Source organism: Pteropus vampyrus, unplaced genomic scaffold (genome assembly GCF_000151845.1).
Source record: "Pteropus vampyrus isolate Shadow unplaced genomic scaffold, Pvam_2.0 Scaffold117, whole genome shotgun sequence".
In the NCBI taxonomy this organism is placed as follows: domain Eukaryota; kingdom Metazoa; phylum Chordata; class Mammalia; order Chiroptera; family Pteropodidae; genus Pteropus; species Pteropus vampyrus.
In genome coordinates, this window is record NW_011888898.1 from 3,875,938 (window position 1) to 3,901,386 (window position 25,449).

Sequence of the window (25,449 nt, forward strand, 5' to 3'; positions counted from 1 at the left end):
GGAAAAAAAACCTAAAACAATAAACCTTCCCTGACCCATCCCTCTTCCTCTCCTTCACACCACAGCCAAACTCTGGGAAGGAGTTGTCTGTGCTCCTTGTCTATTTCTCACCTCCCACTCATGCCTCAACCTACTGCAGCCTGGCTTTGCCTTCATTGCACCACCAAAACAGCTCAAGCTAAGGTCACCAATGACCCACATGTCTCTCAATCTCATAGGCATTTTTCCAGTTTCTATCTCACTTGACCTCCCTGCAGCATTTGACCTTACTGACCTTGCTGTCCTTGAAATGTTCTCTACTCTGGTTTCATAAGCACGCATTCTTCTTGTGGGCCCTCTGACTCTGCCTGGCCCATCTCTTCTTCATTTCCTTTGCAAACTCAGCCTCCTCTGCCCAGTCAGAGCAGGCTGGGGCTCCTCAGGCCCAGGCCGAGGCTCCCCTGTCTTTCCTTCTCTGTACACTCTCCTTCCAGGTCATCTCATCCTTACCTACACATTCGATTCCCACCTAGACTATGATGATTCCCAAATCTCGATTTCCAGCCCAGGCCTGTCTTAAGAAAATCAGGCTCATTTACCTATCCACTTCCTACTCCACCTGTCTAATTGGATGCTCAAAGGCAGGTGATACTCAACATATCTAAGTCCCAACTCGGATCGACTCCTTCCCACTAACTCTCCCTAGATGGTTTTCCCACACTCCTCCCATCTCAAACAACAGCACCAACATCCACCCAGTTGGGGGAGTCAGAAACTCAACAGTCGGTCTTACCAACCCTCTTTCTCACGTTCTTACCCAATCCATCACCAGGTTTTGTTAGCTTTACCTTCTAAACCAGTGGGAAATTCTTCCATTTTGCTCTATGTCTACTGTCACCACTCTTAAGTACAGGCCACCAACATCTCTCATCTAGATGATAGCAATCTCTCTCGACTCCCTCTACGATGTTCAGAATACAATGGCCCAAGTGATCTTTCCAAAATATAAACCTGGTCACCCCATCACCTTCCTCTCCACTTGGAACTCTTCAGTGTTGTCTCACTGCTTTTGGTCTAACAGTCAAACTCCTCACCATGACCTCCAAGGCCCTGCGTGGTGGAGCCCTGGCCCACTTCTCCTACCTTATGCCCAAACCCTCTTCCCCTGACTTTTTCTTTCAAATTAAAAAAAATATATTTTTTGAGATAATAGTAAATTCGCATGCAGGTGCATCTTTTCATTTCCTTAACAGCTGTGCTCCTTGCTGCCACAGGAGTCAGTTCACGGTACTAATCACATGTCCTTTCCTATGCTGCCAAAACGCCTCTCATCCCCAAGCTACTTCATTCTTATTCATCATTCTGATCTCAAGACTTCCTCGGGGAAGTTTTCCTGCACCCCTGTGTTCAACCCCCTTTCAGGACCTCGTTTCTGGTTACTCTCCTTCATAGGACCCAGAGGACAGGATCATCTGAACAACACCCTTCCTCCCCATCAGCTGCAAACTCCGGAAGAACTGGGTCCTTGCTTGTTTTGTTTCCCTTGCATCATGACATCAGGTGTGACGCCCAAATAAGCATCTTCTGAATGAATGTCAACCTGTTTTAGTCAACAAACAAATGAACTACATAAAGAATAAATATGCACTGATCACTCCCGAGGACTGAAGGAACTTTTAAGAATTTTATGTCCTAGCACGAGAAGGCTAAAACCTAATAAAATACCTAATAAAAAAGCTAAAAGACTCATTTACAACCAAGACAGTAAACCAAAAGAAGCTCTTTATAGGAAGACTCCAGGAATGAATTAATAAGCATAAAATTCTTTTCTAAGATACCCTGCTGTTAAGAAAGTCAAGTATTTTCCTGGCAGGCCCCTAAGACTGGTGAAAATGGTGAGAACTAAATACAGTGTTGCGCTATTTATATGAGGCTCCATGTACGTGCTGATTAAGCTCATGTTTTTCACAAGTTCCCTCTTTTCCATAAAGAATGGTCTTACTGTTTTCCCCAGCACAGCCTACAAAGTCTCCCCTGAGATTTACAAGATTTACAGGACACAGCTCTAAATCCATCCAACCACATGAATCACTGGTGTCGAATGTCAGAGCAAAAAGGTCCATAAACCAAGGAACAGGGGAGACAGAGAAGAGCAAGCATTCAGTTCTTTCTCCTTCAAATATGGCACGCCAACACACCTGAATTTTAGGTCATCTGTTCGATGCCTGGTACTGTGTCAGTTACTTTACTGCACTAGTTCACTTAACCTTTACAATAATCTTGTGACAGGTATTACCACCTTTATCATCTCAGGAAACTGAGGCTCAAAGAAGCTATATTATTAGCCCAGGTTCACAGTACTAATCAATAAACAAAGTTTCAAACTCAGATCTCAATGAACTTTCTGCCAATCCAATGAGTAAATGCTTCTCGATAACCAAAATCCAATTTTTAGATGCTGCTTCTAGACAGATGACTTCCCCCTGAAGAACCATCACAAAGCTTTTCAACAAAATGTTAATCTGTCAGGGTCCCGGGTCCCGTTACTTCTCAAAACTTTTATAATCTGCGGCACTTGTAAACAAAATCAAAATCGAAGTACTAGAACTTGCTAAAATGAGATTTTATTCCGTCCTTCAATTTAAAGCCTTACTTTATTTGCTATGTCAAGTTAGGGATATTTTCGATATTTTTCAAATTCTGCACTTAGGTTCATCCTAATGGTGAGAATAGTTAACTTGTACACATCAAAATTAGAACAACAACATCATATGGCAGAAAAAGCAATTTACCACATATCATAGGGATGTGTAAATGCTGAATTTTTTTTTTTTTTAGGCAAAGTTACCCTTGGTTGACCTCACAGATTGCAAGGACCTTGTCAATTTACAATCCCTAATTTTTTTTTTAAAACTTTTTACGCCTACAGCACCTGATATGCTGAATGTTTTTTGCACATTAATATATAACTAAGATTTATGAATGCACTCCTTTAATTGTCCCCTTCCCAATGACATGTAAATAAATTCAAATCTTTTCTACCTTAAAAAACAAAACAAAACAAAACCCTCCCATGATCCACAACTCCTCCTCCCCTTCACACCACAGCCAAACTCTGGGATAGAGTTGTCTGTGCTCCCTGTCTATTTCCTCACCTCCCACTCATGCCTCGACCCACTCCCGTCTGGTTTCCACCTGCATCGTGCCACCAAAACAGCTCAAGCTAAGATCACCAAAGATCCATATGTCTCTAAATCCCATATATTGAACTGTTAAGAGCATCGAATCTAAAAATGAATTTTATGATTTATATGTCAGGATAGAGTGTGTTGTGGCTGTTTCCCATCTGGCTGTGCAGATGTGGGTGAGTTGCTCTCTGAGCCTTGGTTTCCTGCTGCCTGCTGTATCCCAAAATGGACACTAATTACATGTCGCAACTCCAGAATTAATAAGAGGGAGTTTACTGTGGATGAAGAGAGATGTTATAAATCAGAAAAACCTAATAACTCAAATGAAGCTTATGGGAACCCAGCTCTTTACCCTCATTTCTGTCTTCCAGTTAGTCCTTAAAGTAAATCAAAGACATATTTAGTAAAAAGCTGCAGGAAAAAAGCTGTAATCTTTTTCACTAGAGGCTTTCAAGTACATCTCAAAATTCCACTATAGAAAATATGGTCTCTATACTTACTGAATGGTTTACTTACTAAAACGTCATTGCATAAAAACTTCACTGAAGTATGACTGTTTAAAGGCTCCATTGAGTATTTCATATACAATATAAGAGCTTGTATATGTTGGAGCAATATAGCATGGTAGTAACGGTTAAGAGCTTGGGCTCTCGTGCCAGACTGCCCATGTTCACACTCTGGCTTCACTGCTTACTGGCTGAGTTATGCTGTCCAACTTCTCTGGGCCTCGATGCGGATAACAACAAGAACTAAACTGCATGTAAAGCATATGGCACTGTGCCTGGAACATAAGAAATGCTCAGTACAGGAGAGATATCATACAGCTATTACACATGTGATTTAAAAAAGTCACTCAACTGGGTGATTTCATTAATGATAATGTAGATTCAGCAACTGTAATAAATGAACCACTCCGGTGAGGGATATGGATAACAGGAGAGGCTGTGCACGGCCGTGTGCTAATTCTCTGTACCTTTGTGTAATTTTGCTGTAAATCTAAAAACTGCTCTAAAAAATAAACTCTATTTTTTACAAGTCACTCAATTTCATATGAAAAACATAGGTATGATGACTATTCTTTTCATATTTCTTGATAATGATGGCTAGCAATTAGAGCATTTAACATTTACTCAACCCTTTGTGCATATTAAATTACTAAGTAAGATACTGCATCTCCTACCTTACGTGTATGAAAAAAGTGTTGTTAGGACAATTCAGTTAACATTTTTCAGATTTTGAGACAAATTTTTCAATATAAAAACACTCAGATTATCTTGCCAAGTCTCAAAACTCCATGTAGTTTGAGAGCAGAAATGTAAGTTAAGGAGTGATTATGGGAGAAAATGGCTCTTAAATATGACAGTTATGAAAGAGAAATTTATTAACATACTTATGTTCCCAAACAGAAGGCTGAAACCTTCAAGCTTACTAACACAGAAAGCTACCTTAACAAAGTAAAGAGCCACAATGTCCTTAGGGCGATGAATACTCTCCAAGGCTCTTTTGATTTCTCCAGATAAAGGCTGGAAGGACACAATCTCTAACTGGGCAGTTTCTATCTATGCATTTGGAATTTAGTGCAGATGAAGCCCTGAGATTACTCCAAACCTTTTCCATCTTGATCATCACTATTTTTACAAGGGACAGTAACCCTTGTCTTGAATGAACTTAGCAAGTTAACACTCCAGTAAACATCTTTTAGTCGTGTAATTAAATTCTTATTTATTACATCTACAAACCAAATAGAGCAATAAGTCATTCCTGAATGAGGGACCAATGTAAGTTAAGAACGTCAAACCAGAGCACAGAGTTTCTGTGGTTTGTCACAGCTTAAAATAATAAAAAATAAATAAAAGCAGCAAGCCTTTACAAAGTACCTACTACATGCCAAGTTCTTTGCACATGGCAACTAACTTTATAATAACCCCATGAGGAAGGTAGAAGATCTGTCCAAGATCACAATGATAGCAACTGGAAGGCAAGGTATTTGAACCCGGGCAGTCTTGAGTTCAAAGCACTCACTCCAACTCCTACTATACAGCCGCTGCAGCTCTGATCCCCTCCAACATGCTAAAAATCATGGACACATATCATAGAAGCTGTTTCCTGTTAAGCGCTCTCTCATTCAAGCATTTCAACTTTTAGCAGTTATTTATAGTTCCTCTTTTCAAAATTAATGATAATCCACATATGATAATCTCTAAAATACCAGCCGCACTGCAACACTTCTTATACACGGGCTCATCTCAGCTGCTTATAGTGGACACAGGACTATGCCTTGAGATGCAGACTGAAATTTCATCAGGTACTTTGCTATATATTTTCCACTGTTTATAAGTAAAAGCAGTTATTTTTATTGATACACAATTACTCTCTTCAGCAAGATGGCCAGTTTAAATTAACACTATGCATAGGTTCTCTTGTAATAGTTCCCATTACTCAGTTTGATAATGATGAGCCACCACGTTCATTTGCTATTCATTTAGCCTGTGGTCAAATTACTTCTTTTATAAGCTATATCTTACAATTCACTACTGAAACACTGAATGTGCATTCCACAATTTGAGTTGGAAAAATCTGAACTTCTGAACAGAGATATGATCCAAAAATATCTAATAAGCTCTCAATGTTATGGTCCTATATGACCCTATAAAACAATTTGATAAGTTCCAACAATGTGATGTACAATTTGGTGAAAATTATATGTTAAGTTTTCTGAGGAATGAAAACTTTTCTGCCAAATAACTATTTTGAAACATCTGCAACTCTTAAAGTAACAACTGAGAGGCTAGAATCCAGGCAGATTTCAAAATGGAGTTTTAAGTACCAGGCTTTTGCCTATCTGCTTTGTAGTGCTTATCCAGCATTCCTGATAAAATAATATCCAACAGTACTCCTTGGTATTCTGAATAGAAGAGCTTTACAAATCTAAATCTCAGCAAATTCCTCCAAGATTATCTAAGCAACAACAACCTCTGTATCAATAGTTCTTGACTCCTGAGGGAATCTCAGATCCTTATGAGAATCTGAAGAAAGCCAAGGGCCTTCTCTCAAGAGAAATGCAAAGTTCACAAGCCCATTCCCAGGCCCTAAGAGACAAATCCCAGCATTGTGCCTTGCACCAAATGAAGGGAGAAAGGCCATGGCCAACTCTGCGACAGAAAATCAAACTTTCCATTTACTCAACTTGTTAGGGAAAACAGGTCTTTTTACAGATTCCAAACCAAAGGCATTGGGGTGATGAATTAACTTGAAGCTAGATGCAGTCAAATGTATTGATCCTCATCTCCTAGAACTATTTCTTCCCCAAAACTCTGCAAAGATACTTCTTGACTTTCAGTACTCAGCTCTGTCACCTTCTCAAAAAGGATTACTTTCTTGACACTCTATCAAAAGCAGTCCTCGGGCTTTCATTATCACATCTTGCTCTTTTATTTTCACAAAAGTATTTATTAGTATTCAAAAATGTCTCGTTAATCTCTTATTTACTTATTTTGTCTCCCTTACTAGAGTTAAGTTCCATACCCTCAGCGCCCATCGCAGTGCTTGGTACACAGTGGACATTTGATAAATATTTGTTGAATGAATGAAACTCAAAGATAGTTTAGATGTTGATGTTGGAACCAACTACTAAGATTTTAACTAGCTATGAGTTATCATTTTCTCTTTCCATAATCTGTGGGTCCATTCGATTAGCATGTATTATGTGCCAGGCACTGTTGTAGGTGCAGGGGATCCAGAAGTGAATAAAATAGACAAGTATTGCCCTGACAGACCCTCTATTTTAGTAGACCGCCCAGAGTCAGATACCCTGCACACTACAACACCTGGGAAGTATAGGATAACCCTCTACACTCCTTCCTTGAAGGAGTTATGGGAGATTCCCAAATAAGAGGAAAACATTCACCAATCCTGCACTTTCAAAGTAAGCCTCAGGGGTTTCTCTAAATCAGCTCTTCGCACCTGTCCTGCTCACATAGGGGAACCCCAGCAACCAAAATGCGGGTAAAGAAAAAACTTAGGGCAAGAACTACTGCCTCTGAGGGTGGTGAGGGGAGGAACCAGGAAACAAAACCGCAAAGAGTCGTGGCAAGCGCCCTGGGCTGGGTGGTTGGAGAGCCAGCCCTGGCTGCCACCAACTTGCTAGGTGACCTTGGGCCAGTCTCGAGGTGCCAGCGCATCAGTTCCCTCGGGGTAGAATAAGGAGGCTGGATGGGTGGGATTCGGGGCGGAGGGAGGTGGAGTCCAGGAGGCCGGGCTGAGGACGAGTGGGGTAACGGCCGACGTGGGGAGGCCGGCGCGGAGCCGGGCCGGAGTGGCTCACCCACCGAGCGCCACCTGGCAGGCCCTGCGTAGCTGGGAGTGCTGGGGCCGCTTCACCTCCTTGTCGGCTAAGATCTTCTCCAGGGCCCGGGACACGAACATGCTCTTGGTCTGGCTCTCCTGCATGGCCCTGGGCCAGCGGGGGCTGGGAGCCCCGCGGGCGGGCGGCACGAGCGAGCGGGCGAGCAAAGCTGCGGGCCCGGCGTCCCGGCCGGCACCGGCCGCGTCCGTCCGCACCGCCCCGTCAGGAAGCGACGCCGCGGCCCCACGGCGCCGCCATGTTGGAGCGCGTCACGTGACCACGTGACTGGCGGGGCCGCTACGGCCGCCGCGCGTCAATCGACCCCGTGATCTCCCGAGGGGCGGGGCCTACGTCAGGGGCGGGGCGGGGCCAGGTGAGGGACGGGAGTTGCAAAGGTGGAGGAAGAAAGAGGGTCAGAGGAGCGAGTCTAAGTGGGTGAAGGCAGGAGGGAAGGAGGTGAACGGGAGGACGGGTGGCGATGAGGGTGAGAGGAGAGACAGTGAGAAAGGCAGTGAGGAGTGTGAGAGTGGAAATCAGGAGTGAGAGATGAGGAAGGAGAGGAGCTAGGAGAGGAAGAAAGGCAAGAGAAAGAAGAGAATTGGGGGAAAAAAATTGGTAAGAGAATGAGACAGGTGATAAATGGGCAAGAGGAGGAGGTGAGGAAGAACGGAAGCTAGGGGGCTAGAAGAAGACGTGAGGTGGTTAGAGATGAGGGGAAGCATGAAGGTAAGAGAAGTGGAGGGTGGAAATGGGTAAGGAGGTGAGAGGAGAGGTTAAGAGAAGAGAGAGAAGAGGGAAATAGTGGAGAGGGATAAAGGGAAGAGGGGGATGTTAGAAAGGAAGGGGAATGAAATGGAACAAGAAATAGTGTGGGGGGGTGAGGGGGAAGGAGAAAGGATGGCAAGAAAACACGGTGAGTGATGGAGAGAGAAAAGGAAAGGACGAGGTTAATGAGTGGGCGGAAAAGGAAGGTGAAGGGAAGGTGCAGAGGGAGAGAGGTGTATTCGTGCACACTCTCCGAAACAGGTTTTCTCCATGCCTGTCGGCAAGACATACGCCGTCCACACAACCCTCCTGTCACTCTGACTACTGGCCACACAGTTCAGTGGACTTTTGTGTATCTAGTGCCATGTCTGTGCTCACTGCTGCCAGTAATAACGATGCCAAGTGCATCTCCCTCTGGAGTGTATCTTCTATTTTCATAAACCTGTGGTTCTTATAATGCGGTGCACTGGGGCAGAGGGTATTTGGGGGTGTCTGAGAGGAGAAGAAACAGAGATCGCCAGTGTCACAGAGACGCAAAGGAGTGTGAGAAGACAGATATTCTGGCCCCAGGTCACCTTCCTCTCCATCCTACTGCCAGTGATATCACAAGAGCACTGGTGATGTCCCCTGGACCCCTTTCCCTCACACTGCCCACTTCCCCCAAGGGGAGCCATAGCAATGCTGGGTTCATGCAAGGACATGTCTTTCTTGGAAGCCTCATGCAGGCATGCTTAAACATCTCAGGGGGCTCTGTCTGGCCATCCTGTCTGAAGTAGCCCCCTCTCTCCCTACTTGATGTGTTCCTGACCTTTTATACTCGTTGACTTGTTTGTTGTCTGAATGGGGTGTAGGCCACAGAGGGTCAGGTTGTATCCCTAGGGCCTGGTCCAGAGCCAGGTAGAATGTTCCATGGCCATAAATTCGATCACTGGAATGTGACTTTAGAGCTCTTCCTGTTAAGAAGTGTCTCTCCAGTCCCGTGGACTAGTGACTCGCCTTGCCCAAAAGAATGTAGTGGAAGTATGGTCCAGAGTCTAGGTATCAAGCGGCCTTGGATGCTCAAGAAGCACCTGGAAGAAAGAGTACATGGAGAGAGAGGCCCAGTCATTCCAGCTTTCCAAGCTGAGCCCAGTCCCATCAGCTGAACGGCAGCTGCTTGAGTAACCCTGGAGAGACCAGCCAAAGAACTGTCCGGCCAAGCCATAGAATAGCAGAAAACAGCAAATTGTTGTTGCTTTAAGCCACTGACTTTGGGGGTAGCTTGTTACACAGCAATAGGTCACTAAGATACCCCTCAGTCCTTACGTGTTGAATGAGTGAGTGAATGAGTGAATAAATGTGTGAAACTCAGGAAAGTGCAGTGCTACTGAGTAACAAAAGTTTCGAGACACCTCCTACCACGAGATCAGGCCATGTCACTCCGCTGCTGAAAATCCTACAGTGACTCCTCATTGCCCTTGGAATCGAGTTTAAGTGCAGGTTTGCCCCGCTATCCGAAAGCTGAGTGTTCCTGTGAAACCTTTTATGAGCTGAAATGGTGTAAGGAGAAGAAGCAATTACCATTAATTAATAAAATTTTGAGCATTCTCAGGTAACAGAACATCATGCTTTGTACACCTATCAATCCACTCGAGCAGCAGACTTTCCATTTTGCCCATTACCGGATGCCGACTAAAAAAATCCACTTCGCTATTAGCAGAATTAGTAGTAACTGACACAGCTTTCAAGATTCTTTCTCTCTGCGTGTGAATAGTATGAATGGTGGACACAGGCAAGTTCGACGCACGCGCAATGTCCTTAGTTTGTCCATCACCATCGAAATGCTTAATGAAGTCCAGTTTTACGCTGAGCATAACATCCTTACCAGCTCTCATAGGCTCTCTGATGCTTTCAGACACACCTTGCTAACGAATGCACAAAATAAATGGAGCTAAAGCACAGATGCTCACAGACACAATTCAGAGTCCCAGGGGGCTCGATGCTGAGATGCTGTGTGTGCTTTCCGGTGAAGGAGTCTGTCACTCTCACTGCTTGGGGAGAGCACTACCTCTGTAACAGCTCTCCCCGCAAAACAAATGCTGAACACTAGTTTCACTTTTCCTTTTCGGATTTCTTTCAGTTAGCAAAAACGGGTACCAATCTGCAGGTCTTTCGTTAAAGCCTGGTGGTGGAACCTGAGCTCTCGAAAAGCGGGAAATGCCTGTAACTCACGTGGCACTTTCTCTGCCCGCACCTTTCTCTCTTTGCTCTCTGCCTGGGGTTCTCAGGCCACACTGGAGTCCCTTTTTGTTCCCATCAAGGGCTCGACTTATGCACCTCTGTTCCTCTCAGTCAGCGATTCTCAATGAGGGCAGGACTACCCCGAGGGGCATTTTGAAATTTCGTGGAGGGGAGTATTTTTATTGTCATGGTGGGGGAAGCGGGAATGAATGGCAACATCCTGCAGAGAGCTGGGTGATCCCATGTCACAAAGGTTTACACATGTCTCACATGGCTGGACTAGACATCCCTGGAGGTGAAAAACCCTATTAATAATGACCTGAACCTAGAACCTATATGTGCTTTACCTATAAACATAAAGCATGTTTCCTCCAGTTTTAATGTATATTGAATTTTCCAGGAATGCAATTATTATTGCAATTCTAGAGAAAACTGTATCGTGTCTGGAACTTTACCAAAAGTTGTTCGCCATTTCAAAACCACATTACCACCATTTATGCCAGCCATGGTATTTGAGTCACCACAAGGGCACCCCTGATCGGCCACCATTCATGGATTCCCCTCTTAGGTTCTAGCATCTGACTGTTTTTATTATATCTCTTATTAGTGTAATTGTGTCTGAGCATTTATACATTGCAATAAAATTTGCAAATTATTCATTGCTCTTCTTTTGTTTCATCTTCGTTAGGTCATAATCTTTTTTTAAAATAGTGTGTGTAGGAAGATTTCATTACCTGTGAATTTCACTTCTGACTAGCTAACGGAGGTCTTGTGGGTTATTAAAAGGGGTGTGTGGCATCTAGGGGGGTTGGAAAGCATTGCTGGCTGGGCCCTTCCCATCATTCTGTTCGCAGCTCAAGGTCACCTGCAAGGGAGGCCTTCACTAACTTCCCAGTCTTATCCTTTGCCCCCAACTGCTTCCACATCATCTTGAATTATTTTCTTCATTACACTAAACTTAATTTGAAATGGTGGTGTTTTTATCTGTGTATTAGGTATTTATTGCTGCATAACAAATTACATGAACACTAAGTGGCTTCAAATCAAACAATGTTTCGGTGGGTTGGGACTTTTGGAGCAGCTTGGGTGGTTCTGGCTCAGTATCTCTCTCACAAGGTTGCAGTCAAGCTGTCAGCTGGGGCCACAGTCATCTGAAGGCTTGACCGGGGCTGGGGGGCCACTTCTCAATTGGCTTTCTCACATGGCTGTTGGATGAAGGCCTCGGTTCTTTGCCTCTCCATAGAGCTGCTTGAGTGTGCCACTTCATGACATGGCACCTTGCTTCCCCCAGAGTGAGTGATCCAAAAGAAAAAAGAGAATGACTGTAGGAAGCCACAGTGATTCTTATGACCTAGACTCCAAAGTGCCTCACCATGTAAACTGATCGAGGGTGCTGTTCGGTTGGCATAAATGTGGGTGATGTAGTTTTGAAATCATGAAGAACGTTTGGGAAACTCCCCGACGAAATACAATTTTTCCTTGATTTACATATAGCTGCTTTAGAATTGAATGACTACGTCCAGCCCATGCTCAAGGGGAGAAGAATCAGGCTCCATCTTTTAGAGGAAACGTCTGTTTTCACATGAGCTTGTTTTGTTCACTTGCCATCCTGTCTTCTGCAAGTAGAATGTGCATCCATGGAGGTAGAGACATTGTCTTGTTCACAGTTGTATGTCTGGAGTACATAAGAGGTACTCAAACTATTTATGGAATGAAGGAATGAAGCAATGAAGGTAGCTAGATTGGGGTCCAGGACATTTAATCGTCTCATCAGCAAGGTATTTGGGAAGGGCCACTTCCGTGTTTCTGTGGTAGGCATAATAAAGTCCCCAAAGGTCTCCATGTCTCAATCCCCAGAACTCGTGAGAGGCTAAAGGGGACTTTGCAGATGTGATTAAGTTAAGGGTTTCGAGATGAAGAAATTATCCTGGATTATCCTGTTGGCTCAATAGAAACACCAGGGTCCTTATAAGAGGGACATGGGAGAGTCACAGTCAGGAAATGCGATGACAGAAGCAGATGTTGGAGTAATTTGTGGCCACAAGCCAAGGAACACAGGCAGTCTTGAGAAGCTGGAAAAGGCAGAAAAACGGGTTCTCCCCTAGTGTCTCCACCAGGAACACAGGCCTGTTGATCCGTTTGACGCTTCTGGCCTCTGAAACTGCGAGAGAATTAATTTGTGTTGCTTTCAGCCACTAAATTTGTGGTAATTTGTTACAGCAGTTAAATCTGAATTTCAGATAAACGACGGATGCTTTTTTTAGTCCAAGTATGTCCCCATGCAATAATCAAGACACGGTTATATTTTTTAAAGTATTTGCTACTTACCTGAAATTGAAACTTAACCGGATGTGTTGCATTTTTTCTGAGTAATCCCACACCCAGTCCTCCTGTGTCTAGCAGCCGTGTCGGACCCATGGCACAATGTTTGAAATAGTTCTCTCAATAGAGCAACACGAGAGAAAGCGCCTGGGTCCCTGATACCCTGGCAAGTCGTGCCTATTCTGGGGCGCCACACCAGTTCTGGGGTGCTTACCAACTGACTTTTACATGAGGTAGATATAAGCACCTCTTATTTGGGGTTCTCTATCGTTCTGCTGAACCTAGCCTTAACTGGTAAAGTTGGCAACCAGCAACGTCTGCTCCAACTCAGCTTTTCTCTGAGTAATGTCTCAATTTGTAACACGCGCCCGTCATTTAAGGCCCTTGTGGCTGTGCCTGCTGTTGGCCTTTCCAGCTTCCGGTCCACTTTCTTCCCACTATACACAGACTCTTTGTACGCCTGGCCATCCTGGCTCACCCGCCCGTGTTTCCACAGTGCCACTGCTCCCTTTGAGACCCATTTATTTTCTGTGTTTACTTTAAGGCAAAACTCAGATGCAGCCTCTTTGATTCCTGTCAGCAGGGCTGGGGAGGGGGCTGGAGGCAGAGGCACCACTTGGTTGGCGGCCTTGTATTTAGGAAAAGTCTCAAATGTAGACTTTTGAGATTCTTTCCCCAGAGGTTACGTACATAGCAATTGTAATCTGTTCGTTTGTGTACATACGTCCAGCCGCACTAAAAAAGGGTTGGCTTGTTCGATGTGAATAGTTACGACACCACAGTGTGGGGTTTTGTTTGTTTGTCCCTGGACCTTGATTTGGGCTCCCTGAGAAGCAGACCCCATGACTAGGATTTGGGTGTGTTAGGGAGGTGATCCCAGGACACAGAAGCAGGGGAGTGGGGCTGCAGCCAACACAGGTGTGATATCAAGCCAGTCACCACTGCGGGCATCTGGGGGCTCTGTCCCCCTGGAGAACTCTGGGAGCCAGGGTAGATGTGCCTTGGCATCATTCCAGCTGAGGGGGGAGGGACTTGGGCTAGTCATTCACCTAGTTTCCACCAATCATCACCCAAGGGCCGCTTCTGCGGACTCTGACACTGTGTCCTGTCCTTTCCTCAGGCTGGCAGAGCGGGGAAGCAGCCTCCGCCAGCCAGGAGAGGTGAGGGCCCAGGGCACCAACAGCGTATGCTTCATGCTGTTTTGGTACTTTTCTGTTTTAAAATATGCCAGACTCTCAGCCTGAGCTCTCTCTCTCTGGCCACGGATGTGTGCTCGGCCAAGCACAGTGCAGATCAGAAGTGCCAGTGGGTTGACACGCTTGGGAGAGCCACCCAGTGATGAACCAACAGCTCTGGACCTTCAGTGGCCTGATGGCATATACCATAGTGGCTGCCTTCCCTTCCCTGTGTCATTTCCCTGCTCTCCTACTGGTGTTTCCCAAGTAAACCATGTACACCCAAATCCTTCTCTCAGAATGTGCTTCTGGAGAACCCAGCGGTGGTAGACAGGATGATGGTTCCCTGAAGATACCCACATCCTAATCCTGGGGACCCGTGAATATGTCACTTTACATGGCAAAAGGGACTTTGCAGATGGGATTAAATTAAGGATCTTGAGATGAGAAGATTATTCTGGATGGTCTGGGTGGGCTGAATATAATCACAAAGGTCCTTATGAATGAAAGAAGAGTTGGAGCCGGAGAAGAGAGATAAGATGACAGAGCAGAGGTCAGAGCGATGTCATTGCTGGCTGTTAAGGTGCAGGGTGGGGCCACGAGCCAAGAGTTGTGGGAAGCCTCTAGAATTTAAATAGGCAAATAAAAAAAAAAAAACGCACAAAACAGATTCTCCCTTAGAGCCTCCCGAAAGGACGTAGCTCTGATGACACCCTAAATTTGGCCCGGTGAGACTCATTTCAGACTTCTCACCTCTAGCATAATGGTGTGGAGGCCGGATTGGGCTGGGACTGGAGGATAGAAAATAGAGCAGAAAGATGAGGGACTCAAGGGTCAGGGGAGTGCCAGTGGGCATTTAATACAAATAGAAAAAGAATTTGGTAAAGGAAATTAGAGAAAATTAAGAGGAGAGCCCATGTGGGTCAATGCAATAGATATTGTCAGAGCCCCTTGCCCTCCTATGGCCGTGGACTCGTAGCCTGGCCCAGCTGTTCCAAGCACGGTTCTTGGCTGAGAAGCAGCAGAGGTTCCTGGCAGTCATTCTTTGCTTCCTCTCGAGTAGCATAACCCTGATTTTTAGCTGGAAACCTAACTGCTCAGCTAAAGACTATTCATCCCGCAATTCTTGTACCCACGAGTGGTCTTGTGGTTAAGTTCTAGCCGCAAGGTTTTAAGTGCGACATCCAGGAGGTCTACTTAAAAGGGAGGGGCATGTCCTCTTCCCTTCTGGCCAGAATGTGGACACAGTGGCTGGAGCTGGAGCAGCCACTTTAGAGCATGAGGCAGTGTATTAAATGGAGCCAGAGCACCAAAACACAAGGACGTTGGCTCTCTGAAGGCCACGGGGCACCTGGACGGCTGACCGCTATATTTCCTTCACAAAGAGAAAATTGCCTATCTTGTTTAAGTCATAGTTATTTTGTTTTTTGGTTTTTCCGATGTATACAACCAAACCTAATCCATATACTAACTATTGCTAATGTAAGCAGAAAAAGGTCTTTACTAGAGTGATGATGGGTCTTTTACAAAGCTAATTAGAAGACTGGAGAACTAGAAAATAAGTGGGAAATGAGGGATGTTAGGGAACCAGAAATTATACCAAAAGAAGATTCTGGAAAGCATGCTGCTTCTGTCTGAACTGGATCTGGGGTCCCCACTCTTAGCTATGTTTCGATGGCTGCCACTGGAAGCGAGATGCTGGTCCAGCGCCACCTCTCCCCTTTCAGAAGAAGTCCTAAACCTCCCACTCTTCAGCATTGCTCACTCCAGAGTCAAAGGCCTGAGCCTGAGCACCCGCTGGGCCAAGCGGTGGTCCTGAGCGTGCACCCTGGCTACCAGCTGGGACAGGAACTCAAGTTTTCTGACCCCCGTTCTGTCCTCTTCACTGAGTGGGCAGCCAGCTGTGGAATCCTGAGAAGAGATGAGCCTTGTTTTGGCTACCCAAAACCTACTGGCTTAACACAACAATTTGTTATTTTTCACGATTTTACGCCAGCCTCTCCAAAACGTCTTAGTATATCCAACTTTTTCTTGTCATAAATGGAAAGAAGACCCACCGCCCTATTTCCATCCAAAACCTTGTTGCAGTTTACATTTTAGCCACCAGAGGGCGCCAAAGCTCACCAGTTTCGCTAGACTCACCACCTGGTCCTGTTTTACTCTTTAAAAAAAAAAACAGGAGGGGAAAAAGGGTTTGCCTTGGAAACGTTCTCATGAACTACCCTGGCACCAGAAGAAAATCTGATATAGCTATGTCATGTGTAGTTTAGTCCTGGCTTATTTTATCCTTCAGCAATAATCAGAAAAACTCTCCCTTACAAATTTCTGTGGGCCCACCTCACAAAATCTGGAGACTTCCTTATTCCTTTTCATTGCCAGCCTTAAGCGAAAGTCAGCCAAATTTGATACCGATACACTTACACTCTGCTCTATATTCCCTATGACCCGCCTCTCATCTGTGACTTATGATGCAATCATGGCTTCAACGCCCCACCCTCTGCATTAGTTTATGTGTTTCCCCACACTAGAAATTAAGCCTGATGAGGGTAAGGATTCGAGCAGTGTCCCCAGTGCCTAGAACAGGGGACAGGAAACACAGGAGGAATCACCTGCCCTTTCCTCTGTGTCCAGGTTAGGCCACAGCACCCTTCCCCATCTGGCTCACTCTCTCCTCAGCAGCTCTCCTAAAATCCTGCGGGCAGGATCTACCTATTATTCACTTGGAAGTCACTTAGTCATGCACTAAGTTGCCACATCTATTGTGTCCTTTCCTCGTATCTGTGCTTCCAGCAGTGAGCGGTGGGACTGGAAAGCAGAGAGGATAATTCCTTCCCGTAATGAGTTTGGCTACAACTTTACCCTCTGCCCTCCCCACTGAATCCTCCAAGGGGACTGAGGGGCTTGGGGGAGGCAGATCTCAGAGCCTCTGGTGTCCGCCGCCCCAGGCACACCTTTCTTTCGTTCCTTTGGGATAGCACTGGGACCCCGTAAGTCTCCTGATGGAAGAGGTGAGAAGCCGAAAGGGGCTTAACCCCAACCCGTGATTAACCCCAGCAGGAAGATGCCGCCACCCCTGGGGGGAGGGGCAGGAGTAAACAGAGGAGCTGGTGTTACGGTGCCACAGTCTGGGCCACCGGGTGGGAGCCTGGCCCGGCAGCTGGAGCCGGTATCCCCGAGGCAGGGGCTGCATGGCGGAAGCTGGAGTCACAGAGAAGATGCAGCAACTGCTGAAGCCGCTGTCCAAGGCAGCAGAAAGGGGAGGAAAAACGCCCCGGATTCTCCTCTCTCTTCCTCTGGTCTCCACCGAGGGACTCCATTGGCCGAATCCACCCAGAAGCCAGTGCGATTCCATAGGTACACTGCCTCCCTGAGTCCTGGCACATAACAGGTCTTGGGAGGGGTTGGTTGAATTTGAGGACAAGAGAGAAATGTGTAGTTTCTTCACCTGTACAGTGCCAGGTAGGATAGACTGGCGGGTTGGAAGAGCTGACGGATTTCAAGCGTCAGCACAGCCAGAGGCACAGAGCAAGTGCTCCGTAAACACAAATCACGACCATCCTCACCGCCCCCACGCAAGGCAGATGTTACTACGGTTTTATCCCAGTTTCACCAGGAGGCTGAATTTGTTTTAGGGCAATAGTGCTCCCCTGAGGATGATTTTGGCCCCCAAGGCATACTTGGTTGTCACAAAGTGGGGCGGGTGTGCCACTGGCACCTAGCGGGTAGAGACCAGGGATGCTGCTAATCCCTCAGCGTCCAGGACAGTGCCCACAACAGAGAATTATCTAGAGAGAACCCCATCTCACCCCACAGCTGTGGCGGAACCCAGTGTGTGGCTTCTTTCCCCCTCTAGTCCTCCTCTTCTTCCCCTCGCCCAATGCTTGACCCTGCTTTCAAGTCCCCACTGGGTTCCGGGTAGCATTTCTTCCTGTTTCTAGACTCTTGAGTTCGCAAGGGGCCCTGCAGGTCTCCCAGCCCGGCCATCGAGGCTCCCTGCGGGGAGCTTTGTGGGGGCTCTCGGCTTTCATGCTGACAGCGCCCGGGAGAGGCTGCGGGTGACGCCCCGCCCTTGGCGGAAGTGGAGACGCAGCCTCGCAGAGGCTGAGCGAATTCCAGCGCCGCACAACTAAGATGTGCTGAGCTCCCCCGCACCTGGAGCCCGAACCCAGGGCTGGGCGATTCCAGGGGCCGGAGGAGACACCACCTTGTCCAGGACTCGTCTAACCCCTCTCAAACACTGAAGGTGGAGAAACAAAACAAAAACAAACAAACAAAAAACGATGCCCACCCCTGTGTCCAAGAGCCAAATCCCAGCACTGCCCGACTGGGAGACGTTTCTGGGCTGCTAAGTGAAAAGGGAGATTAGACACGGAAGGGGCTGCAGAATGAGTTTGACAGCCAAGGATGCTGGACCAAGGGGCAGCGGTGTAGGGAGCTAAACACGATGCTGGCTAAGGGTGCGTGTATCATTTTTGAGCGCTCTCCCGTGATACCGGATTTAACACCTCGGCAATTCCTGGCAATTCCGCGGGAGAGACGATGCTCAGCACGCTCCCAAGAGGACGGCTTGGAAAAACGTGGACCCAGACTGAGTGTGATAGTAAGGCCGGAACTGCCCCCAGAAGACCATGAAGAAAGGGAGCCAAGACCCAGAAGGCAGGTTTGCAAGAGACTCAGAAAGGCAGCCCGGCACGTCTTTTCTGCAGTAGGGCCTGGAGAATGCTCCAAGCCCCCCAACCCATAAGAGACGTGGGGTGAGATGCTCAGTGAGGCTGGTCCCTGCAGACCAAGGCTGCTGCTGTCCACCTGGGCTGCCCAGCTGGCATGGGATTGCTGGTTATTGATCAGCTCTTTTCTCGAAGGACCGTTAGGGTGTTTCCAATTTATTGCCATCATGAGCAAAGCCTCAAAAACATCCTTGGGCACATGCACGTGTTATTCCCTGGGGCAGACCGAGAAGTGGAACCGCTCAGCCAGAGGATGGGTGCAATTTCGGTTCAATAGAAATGTCAAATTTCCCTCCGGAGAGGCTATCAGTTTATAATCCTGTTTCCTTACACTCTTGATGTTATACTTGATTCCATCAAATTTCAAAATCTGTATTTCGTAACAGCGAGGTTGACGTTTTTTCCTGCGTTTGTTGGCCATCTGTTTTCCCTCTTTGGTGCATTGCCTGCTCCTCTCCTTTGCCTGCTGTCGCATCGGGTCGTTTGCGTTTTAAAATTTTAATTTGTAGTTCTTTATATCTTTTGGGCACCTTTGCCTATACAAGCTACAAATATTTCCCCGCATCTTGTCACTTGCTTTTCAACTTTGTTTCTGGTTTTTCCTACTGTTGTGGTCGAGGTGATAGATAGTTACAAAACTCTTCACAACAATTCCTGGGGCATAGCTGGCATTCAGATACAAACAGGAGCAGTAACAATAGCTAACGTGCACTGAGCGCTTCCTCTATGCACAGCAAGGCTGGGAAGAGGTAGGGTGAGTGAGCCAGGCAAAAAGCAAGAGAGGGAAGAGGCACCAGAAAACTCAGTGATCAGGATAATCATATTTGTAATGCAATATTTACAAAAATCAAAACAAATACAAAAAATCCATAATAGACTAAATACCAATTTTTTTTATAAAGATGGGATTGGTGACAGTGCCACCTCTGAACCCCCCTGGAGCCTGAGGCTAAAGGAGAAGTCAGGGATAGTGCTCCTGTCTTTATTGAAAATGTTGATAATTTCGTTCATTGTAGTTTTTACATTGATTGGGATTTTTTTTCTTTTTAAATCACATTACAAATTTTTTTTATCTCGATCATCAAATTTTTTGGCACTCCTTAAATCATACGCCGGACAGAATGCCTCACTTGACTCACCCTCGTCCTGGCCTGGGTTCCGAGTTTCATCCTAAGTGCTTTCCGCTTATTAACTCACTCAATCCTCATAAGAATGCTAAGGAAAATGGGGAAACTGAGGCACAGTTCAAAGTCATGCAGCCTGTCAGTAACAGTGCCGGGGTTTGAACCTGCGCTGTGTATCACATGACTGTGGGCAAATCACCTGCCTTCTCTGGGCTTCAGAATTTACTATTCCATCACTGTCCTTCCCTGTAGGGGTAAATACCCGCCCCACCTACCTCAGATGGGTGTTTCGAGGCATAAATAAGATCCTCTTTGCCTGAAGCCTTTTGCAAACTGTAAAGTACTGTACACACTGGAGCAGAGCGCATAGTGGTCAAGAGCATAGACCTTGGCACCAGCCTGCTGGGGTTCACACTCCAGCTCTGATCCCTGTTAGCTGATTGGCTCCTGGGCTACTGACTTCACCTCTCGGTGCCTCAGTTTCCCCATCTGTAAAGTGGGGGTAATGCGAGTATCCACCTCAGGGGGTTGTGGTGAGAGCTGAATGAGTTCGTGACTGTAGAAACTCAGAAGAGAGTGAGACCCCCAGTTGGTGCTGTGTACATGTTTGTTCCTATTTCTGCCCTTTGCTCACTTGTGAGGTGGAGCGAAGCCTGGAGTGGGGCAGCTAGAACAAGGCCCAGCTCAGCTCCTGCGCCTGCCGTGTAGTCCTGGCAAAAAGTTCCTTTGTCTCTTTGCTTCCTCTCCGTTCACTGTGTCAGTCTCTTGCATGAGGTGAGAACTGGTGCTGCCTGGGCCTAGCTTCTGGATGCTCTCCTGAAGAGTGCCAGAGCAAGGCCTGGGGAGATGAGGCTCCTGGTCACGCCCAGAGCCCAGAGAGTTTGGTAAGTGTTTCTGGGTGACCCATTCCCGCTGAGCAGTGCCTTGGTGGGGGCTCTGGGCTCACCGCTGGTGAGTCCTGAGCACCATGCAGCCCAGGTCAGTGCAGATGGATTACCAGGCTGCTGTTCTTAGCTGGGCTTGAGCAAGTAGCCACTGCCAGGAAGAAGAAAGTGAGTGGCCTGGTCTCTGGATGGCCAGCCTCTGGGGATGTGTAAGAGCACTACTACGCTACTACTGGCCATATCATGGTGGCTTCTGAAACCTCTTCCTTTTTTAAAAAAAAGTTGAACATTATTTTAAAGAGTAGTTTTAGGTTCACAGCAAAATTGAGGGGAAAATACAGGCCTTTCCCATATACTCCCCCCAACAGGCATAGCCTCATATATTATCAACATCCCCCACCAGAGTGGGACATTTGTTACGATCGCGAACCTATATTGACAGATCACCATCACCAGCTCATAGTTTACATTAAAGTTCACTCTTGGTGCTGTACATTCTATGGGTTTGGACAATGTATGATGACATGTATCCATTATGATAGTATCATACAGAATAGTTTCACTGCCCTAAAGATCCTCTGTGTTCTGCCTATTCATCCCACCTTCCTGCCAGTCCCTGGCAACCACAGATCTTTTTATTGTCTCCATAGTTTTGCCTTTTACAGAATGTCATGTAGTCGGAATCACACAGTATGTAGCCTTTTCAGATTGGCTTTTTTCACTGAGTAATATGCATTTAAGCTTCCTTCATGTCTTTTCATGGCTTGATAGCTCCTTTTTTTCCCTTCCTTCCTTTCTTCCTTCCTTCCTTCCTTCCTTCCTTCCTTCTTTCCTTCTTTCCTTTCTGTCTTTCTTTCTGTCTTTGTCTTTCAACAGAGATTCTGCTATATTTCATTCCATATCATGTTACAAGAAAACAACAGTGTCAGTTGACAAACTGTTACATCTTTCATAATACAGACAACTGGTAACAAATATACAACATATATTATTCCATTCTCCTTACTATGTGTCATTTTTAAGTATAATCATTTTCTGAATGATCCTAGCACATTTCTTAGGTATCTGTTAGAAAGTCCACATCTCAGTGTACCATACAGCAACAAAAAAAAGATAAAAGAAAAAATTTTAAAAATCTACTCCAACTAGAGAATGCAGATTTTATATGTGCCTCTAAAACCAGTTCTTTTTAGCACCGAAAAATATTCCATTGTCTGGAGGTACCACAGTTTTTTACCCCTCACCTACTGAAGGACATCTTGGTTGCTTCCAAGATTTTGGCAATTATGAACAAAGCTGCTATAAACATTCATGTTTAGGTTTTTGTGTGGACATAAATTTTCATTTCATTTGCATAAATACCAAGGAGTGTGATTGCTGGATCGTACTGAGTATGTTTTGTTTTATATGGAACCACCAAACTGTCTTCCAAAGTGGCTGTACCATTTTATATTTCCTCCAGCAATGAATCAAAATTCCTATTTTTCCATATCTTTGCCAGCATTCGGTGTTGCCATCTTCTACTAAAGCCTTACTGCACTCATATTTTCTTTATTCATTCATTCATTCACTCACTCGCATGCATTCATTTAAGAAATATTTATTAAGCACCTGCAGTGGACCACACTGTTCCAGGTGCTGGAGACAGAACAATGAAACAATACAGTGTCCCTATCTCGGCTGCATCTGTTAGAACCAAATGATAAATGGTGGTGGTGATGATGATAGTGGCTAATACCAGACTCCTTATTATGCTGCTATTTATGTGCATTAACATAAAGGAGGTACTACTAGAATTATCCCCAATTTATAGATGAGGTAGCAAAAGCAGAGAGAGGTTGAGCAACTTGCCAAGGTCACACAGCTAGATATGATGGACCAGGGGATCCCACACAGGTGGTCTGGCTCATTATAGTGAGGCTAGTTGTCCAAGTTTAAATCCCAGATAGTTGGGTTTTCTATTTGTTATTCCAGCATAATTACTAATAACCACCCTATCAGTCTCAAAAGTGTCCTGGTTTGGATGATAAATTATGTAGTCATCCTACATCTTAACCACATAAAGTCTTCGTGCATGGTAAAACTTCAGAAAACTTTAGATCAGAGTTTTACAAAATTCCAGAAGCCAAAGTTACTTTACAAAAAATAAGCGTCCTAATCAAATAACTTTTGAAAATGCTGCATACTTAAGCCCTATCTTGGAAATACACAATATTTATAAAAACAGCAAAGGTTCTGAGGACCTCCACAGTTAAAAACAAAATAAAAAACCAAATAATTTAGTATGATTAAATTTAGTGTTTTCCAAAATTATTTGATCAGAGAAATCTTTTTTCTTTACCAAATGCTGTCTTTAGCCCTATGGAAAATAATTTAGAGAACTCTACTTTAAAATATTAAGAATAAACCTAAGGCAAGCAGAAGAAAAGAAAGAAATATTAGAACAGAAATTAATAAAATAAGGAACAGAAAAACAATAAAGTCAATGAAACAAAAATATAGTTCTTTGAAAAAATCAACAAAATTGACTAATCTTTAGCCATAGTGACCAAGAAACAAAGAGAAACTTAAATTAATAAAACCAAGAATGAGAGACAAGTCATCATTACGGAACTTACAGGAAGAAAAAAGATTTATAAAGGAATTCTATGAACAATTATGCCAAAAAAAAAAAAATTAGGTGACTTAGCCGAATTAAGGTGACTAAACTTCTGGACAGATTTCTAGTAAGACAAACTACCAAAATTGACTCAAGGAGAAACAAGAAATTAAAGTAGATATATTATAATAAGTACAGAAATAAATTGAACTAGTAATTAAAAATTGATCTATAAATTCGAAACAATTCCCATACAAATCTCAGCTGGCTTCTTTTCAGTTGGTAAATTGAGCCTCAAATTCATGCAGAAATGCACGGGACCCAGCATAGCCAAAACGAGTCTGAAAAATAACAAAGTTGGAGGACTCATAATTTCTGAATTCAAAACTTACTATAAATCTCCAGTAATCGAGAAAGACAGTGTGGTGTTGGCCTAAGGATAGACATATAGATTAATGAAATAGATCGACAGAGTAGAAGTTAGTGTTTACATTTACAGTCAGTTGATTTTTGACAAGAATGCCAAAACAATTCAATGGGAAAATATAGTTTTTTTCAACAACATGTGCTCGGACTAATGGATATTCACATGCAAAAGACTGAATTTGGATCCCCACTTCACACTGCACACAGAGAATAACTCAAAATGGATCACAAACCTAAAGGTAAGGACTAAAACTAAAATTCTTGGAAGAAAACATTGGAACAAATTTTTGTGACCTTAGGTTAAAGCAAAGCCTTCTTAGATATGACATCAGTAAAGTACAAGTGACTAAAGAAAAAAATAGAGAAATTAGAGTTCATCAAGATTAAAATTTTTGTATTTCAAAGAACTCCATTAAGAAAGTAAAAAGACAAGTTACAGAATGCTAGAAAATATTTGCAAATCCAATATGTGATAAAGGACTTGTATCTGCCCCCCGCCAAATACATATAGAAAACACTACAACCCCGCAACAAAAGGAAAATAAATCAATTGGAGAGTGGCAATATACACATGGCAAATAAGCAATTAAAAGATGGTCAAGATCATTAGTTATTAGGGAAATTCAAAGCAAAGCCACGAGATACTACTTCACACAAACTGGTGTGACTATAATAAAAAAGGCAGACAATAATAAGTGTTGGTGAGGCCATGGGGAAGTAGGAATCCTCATACACTGCTGGTAGAAATGTGGAATGGTGCAGCCACTTTGGGAAACAGTTCAGCAATTCCTCAAAATGTTAAACATAGCGTTTCTCATTCGGCCCAGCCATTTCACTCCTAAGTATATAGCCAAGAGAAATGAAAACAAATATTCACACAACTTTACATGAAGGCTCCTATCAGCATGATTTGTAATAACCAAAAATTAGAAACAACTCAAACGTCCATCAGTTGACAATTGGATAAACGAAGTGTGGTACATCAATAAAATGGAATATTCTTTGTAAAATGGTGTAAAGTTCTCATCCATGCTATGATTTGGATAAGCCTTGAATACATTATGCTAAGTGAAGAAGCAAAAAACATATTGTATGATTCCTTTTATATAAAATATACAGAATAGGCAAATGCATAGAGTCAGAAAGTAAATAAGTGGTTACCAGAGGTTGGGGGTGAGTGTAGGGGAAGGGGAATGGGGTGTGACTGCATTTAGGTATGAGATTTCTTTTGGGGTGCTGGAAGCATTCTAAAATTAGATTGTGATGACGGTTGCACAACTTCATGAGAAACCAGTGAATGAATGGTACACTTTAAAAGGGTGACTTGTATGGTATGTGAATATATCTCAATAAAGCTGTTAAAAATATGTTAATAAATAAGGAAATTAGATGAAAAGGCCAAAATTATGAGGGAGTAGCTATGATAGAAACCTCCCGATAATTTAAACTTAAAGGTAAGTTTGTTAAAAGAAACAATTAAAAAGCACTATAGGAAAGAATTTATTGTAGAGTCTAAATTCTTTTTTTACTATGGAAAAGTTTAAACACACATCAAAGTAATGGGAAACATATAACAAGCTCCCATGTCTCCATCACCCAGTCCAGCAATTATCAGCTCATGGCTCATCTGGTTTTAGCTATACTCCCACACACTCCGTCACCCTGAAATTTTGAAGCAAATCCCAGAATCATGTC

General features: G+C 44.4%; 1 protein-coding gene across 1 annotated transcript in view; it reads right to left on the minus strand.

Moving 5' to 3' along the window:
• Positions 1–7,805, minus strand: part of LOC111743633 (brefeldin A-inhibited guanine nucleotide-exchange protein 2-like) — a 25,060-nt gene extending 17,255 nt beyond the window's left edge. Inside the window, exon 1 of the mRNA XM_023534085.1 lies at positions 7,496–7,805. Coding sequence (XP_023389853.1) covers positions 7,496–7,616 — 121 coding nt within the window. The 5' untranslated portion in view covers positions 7,617–7,805. The remainder of the gene's footprint in view (positions 1–7,495) is intronic.
• Positions 7,806–25,449: the final 17,644 nt, after the last annotated feature.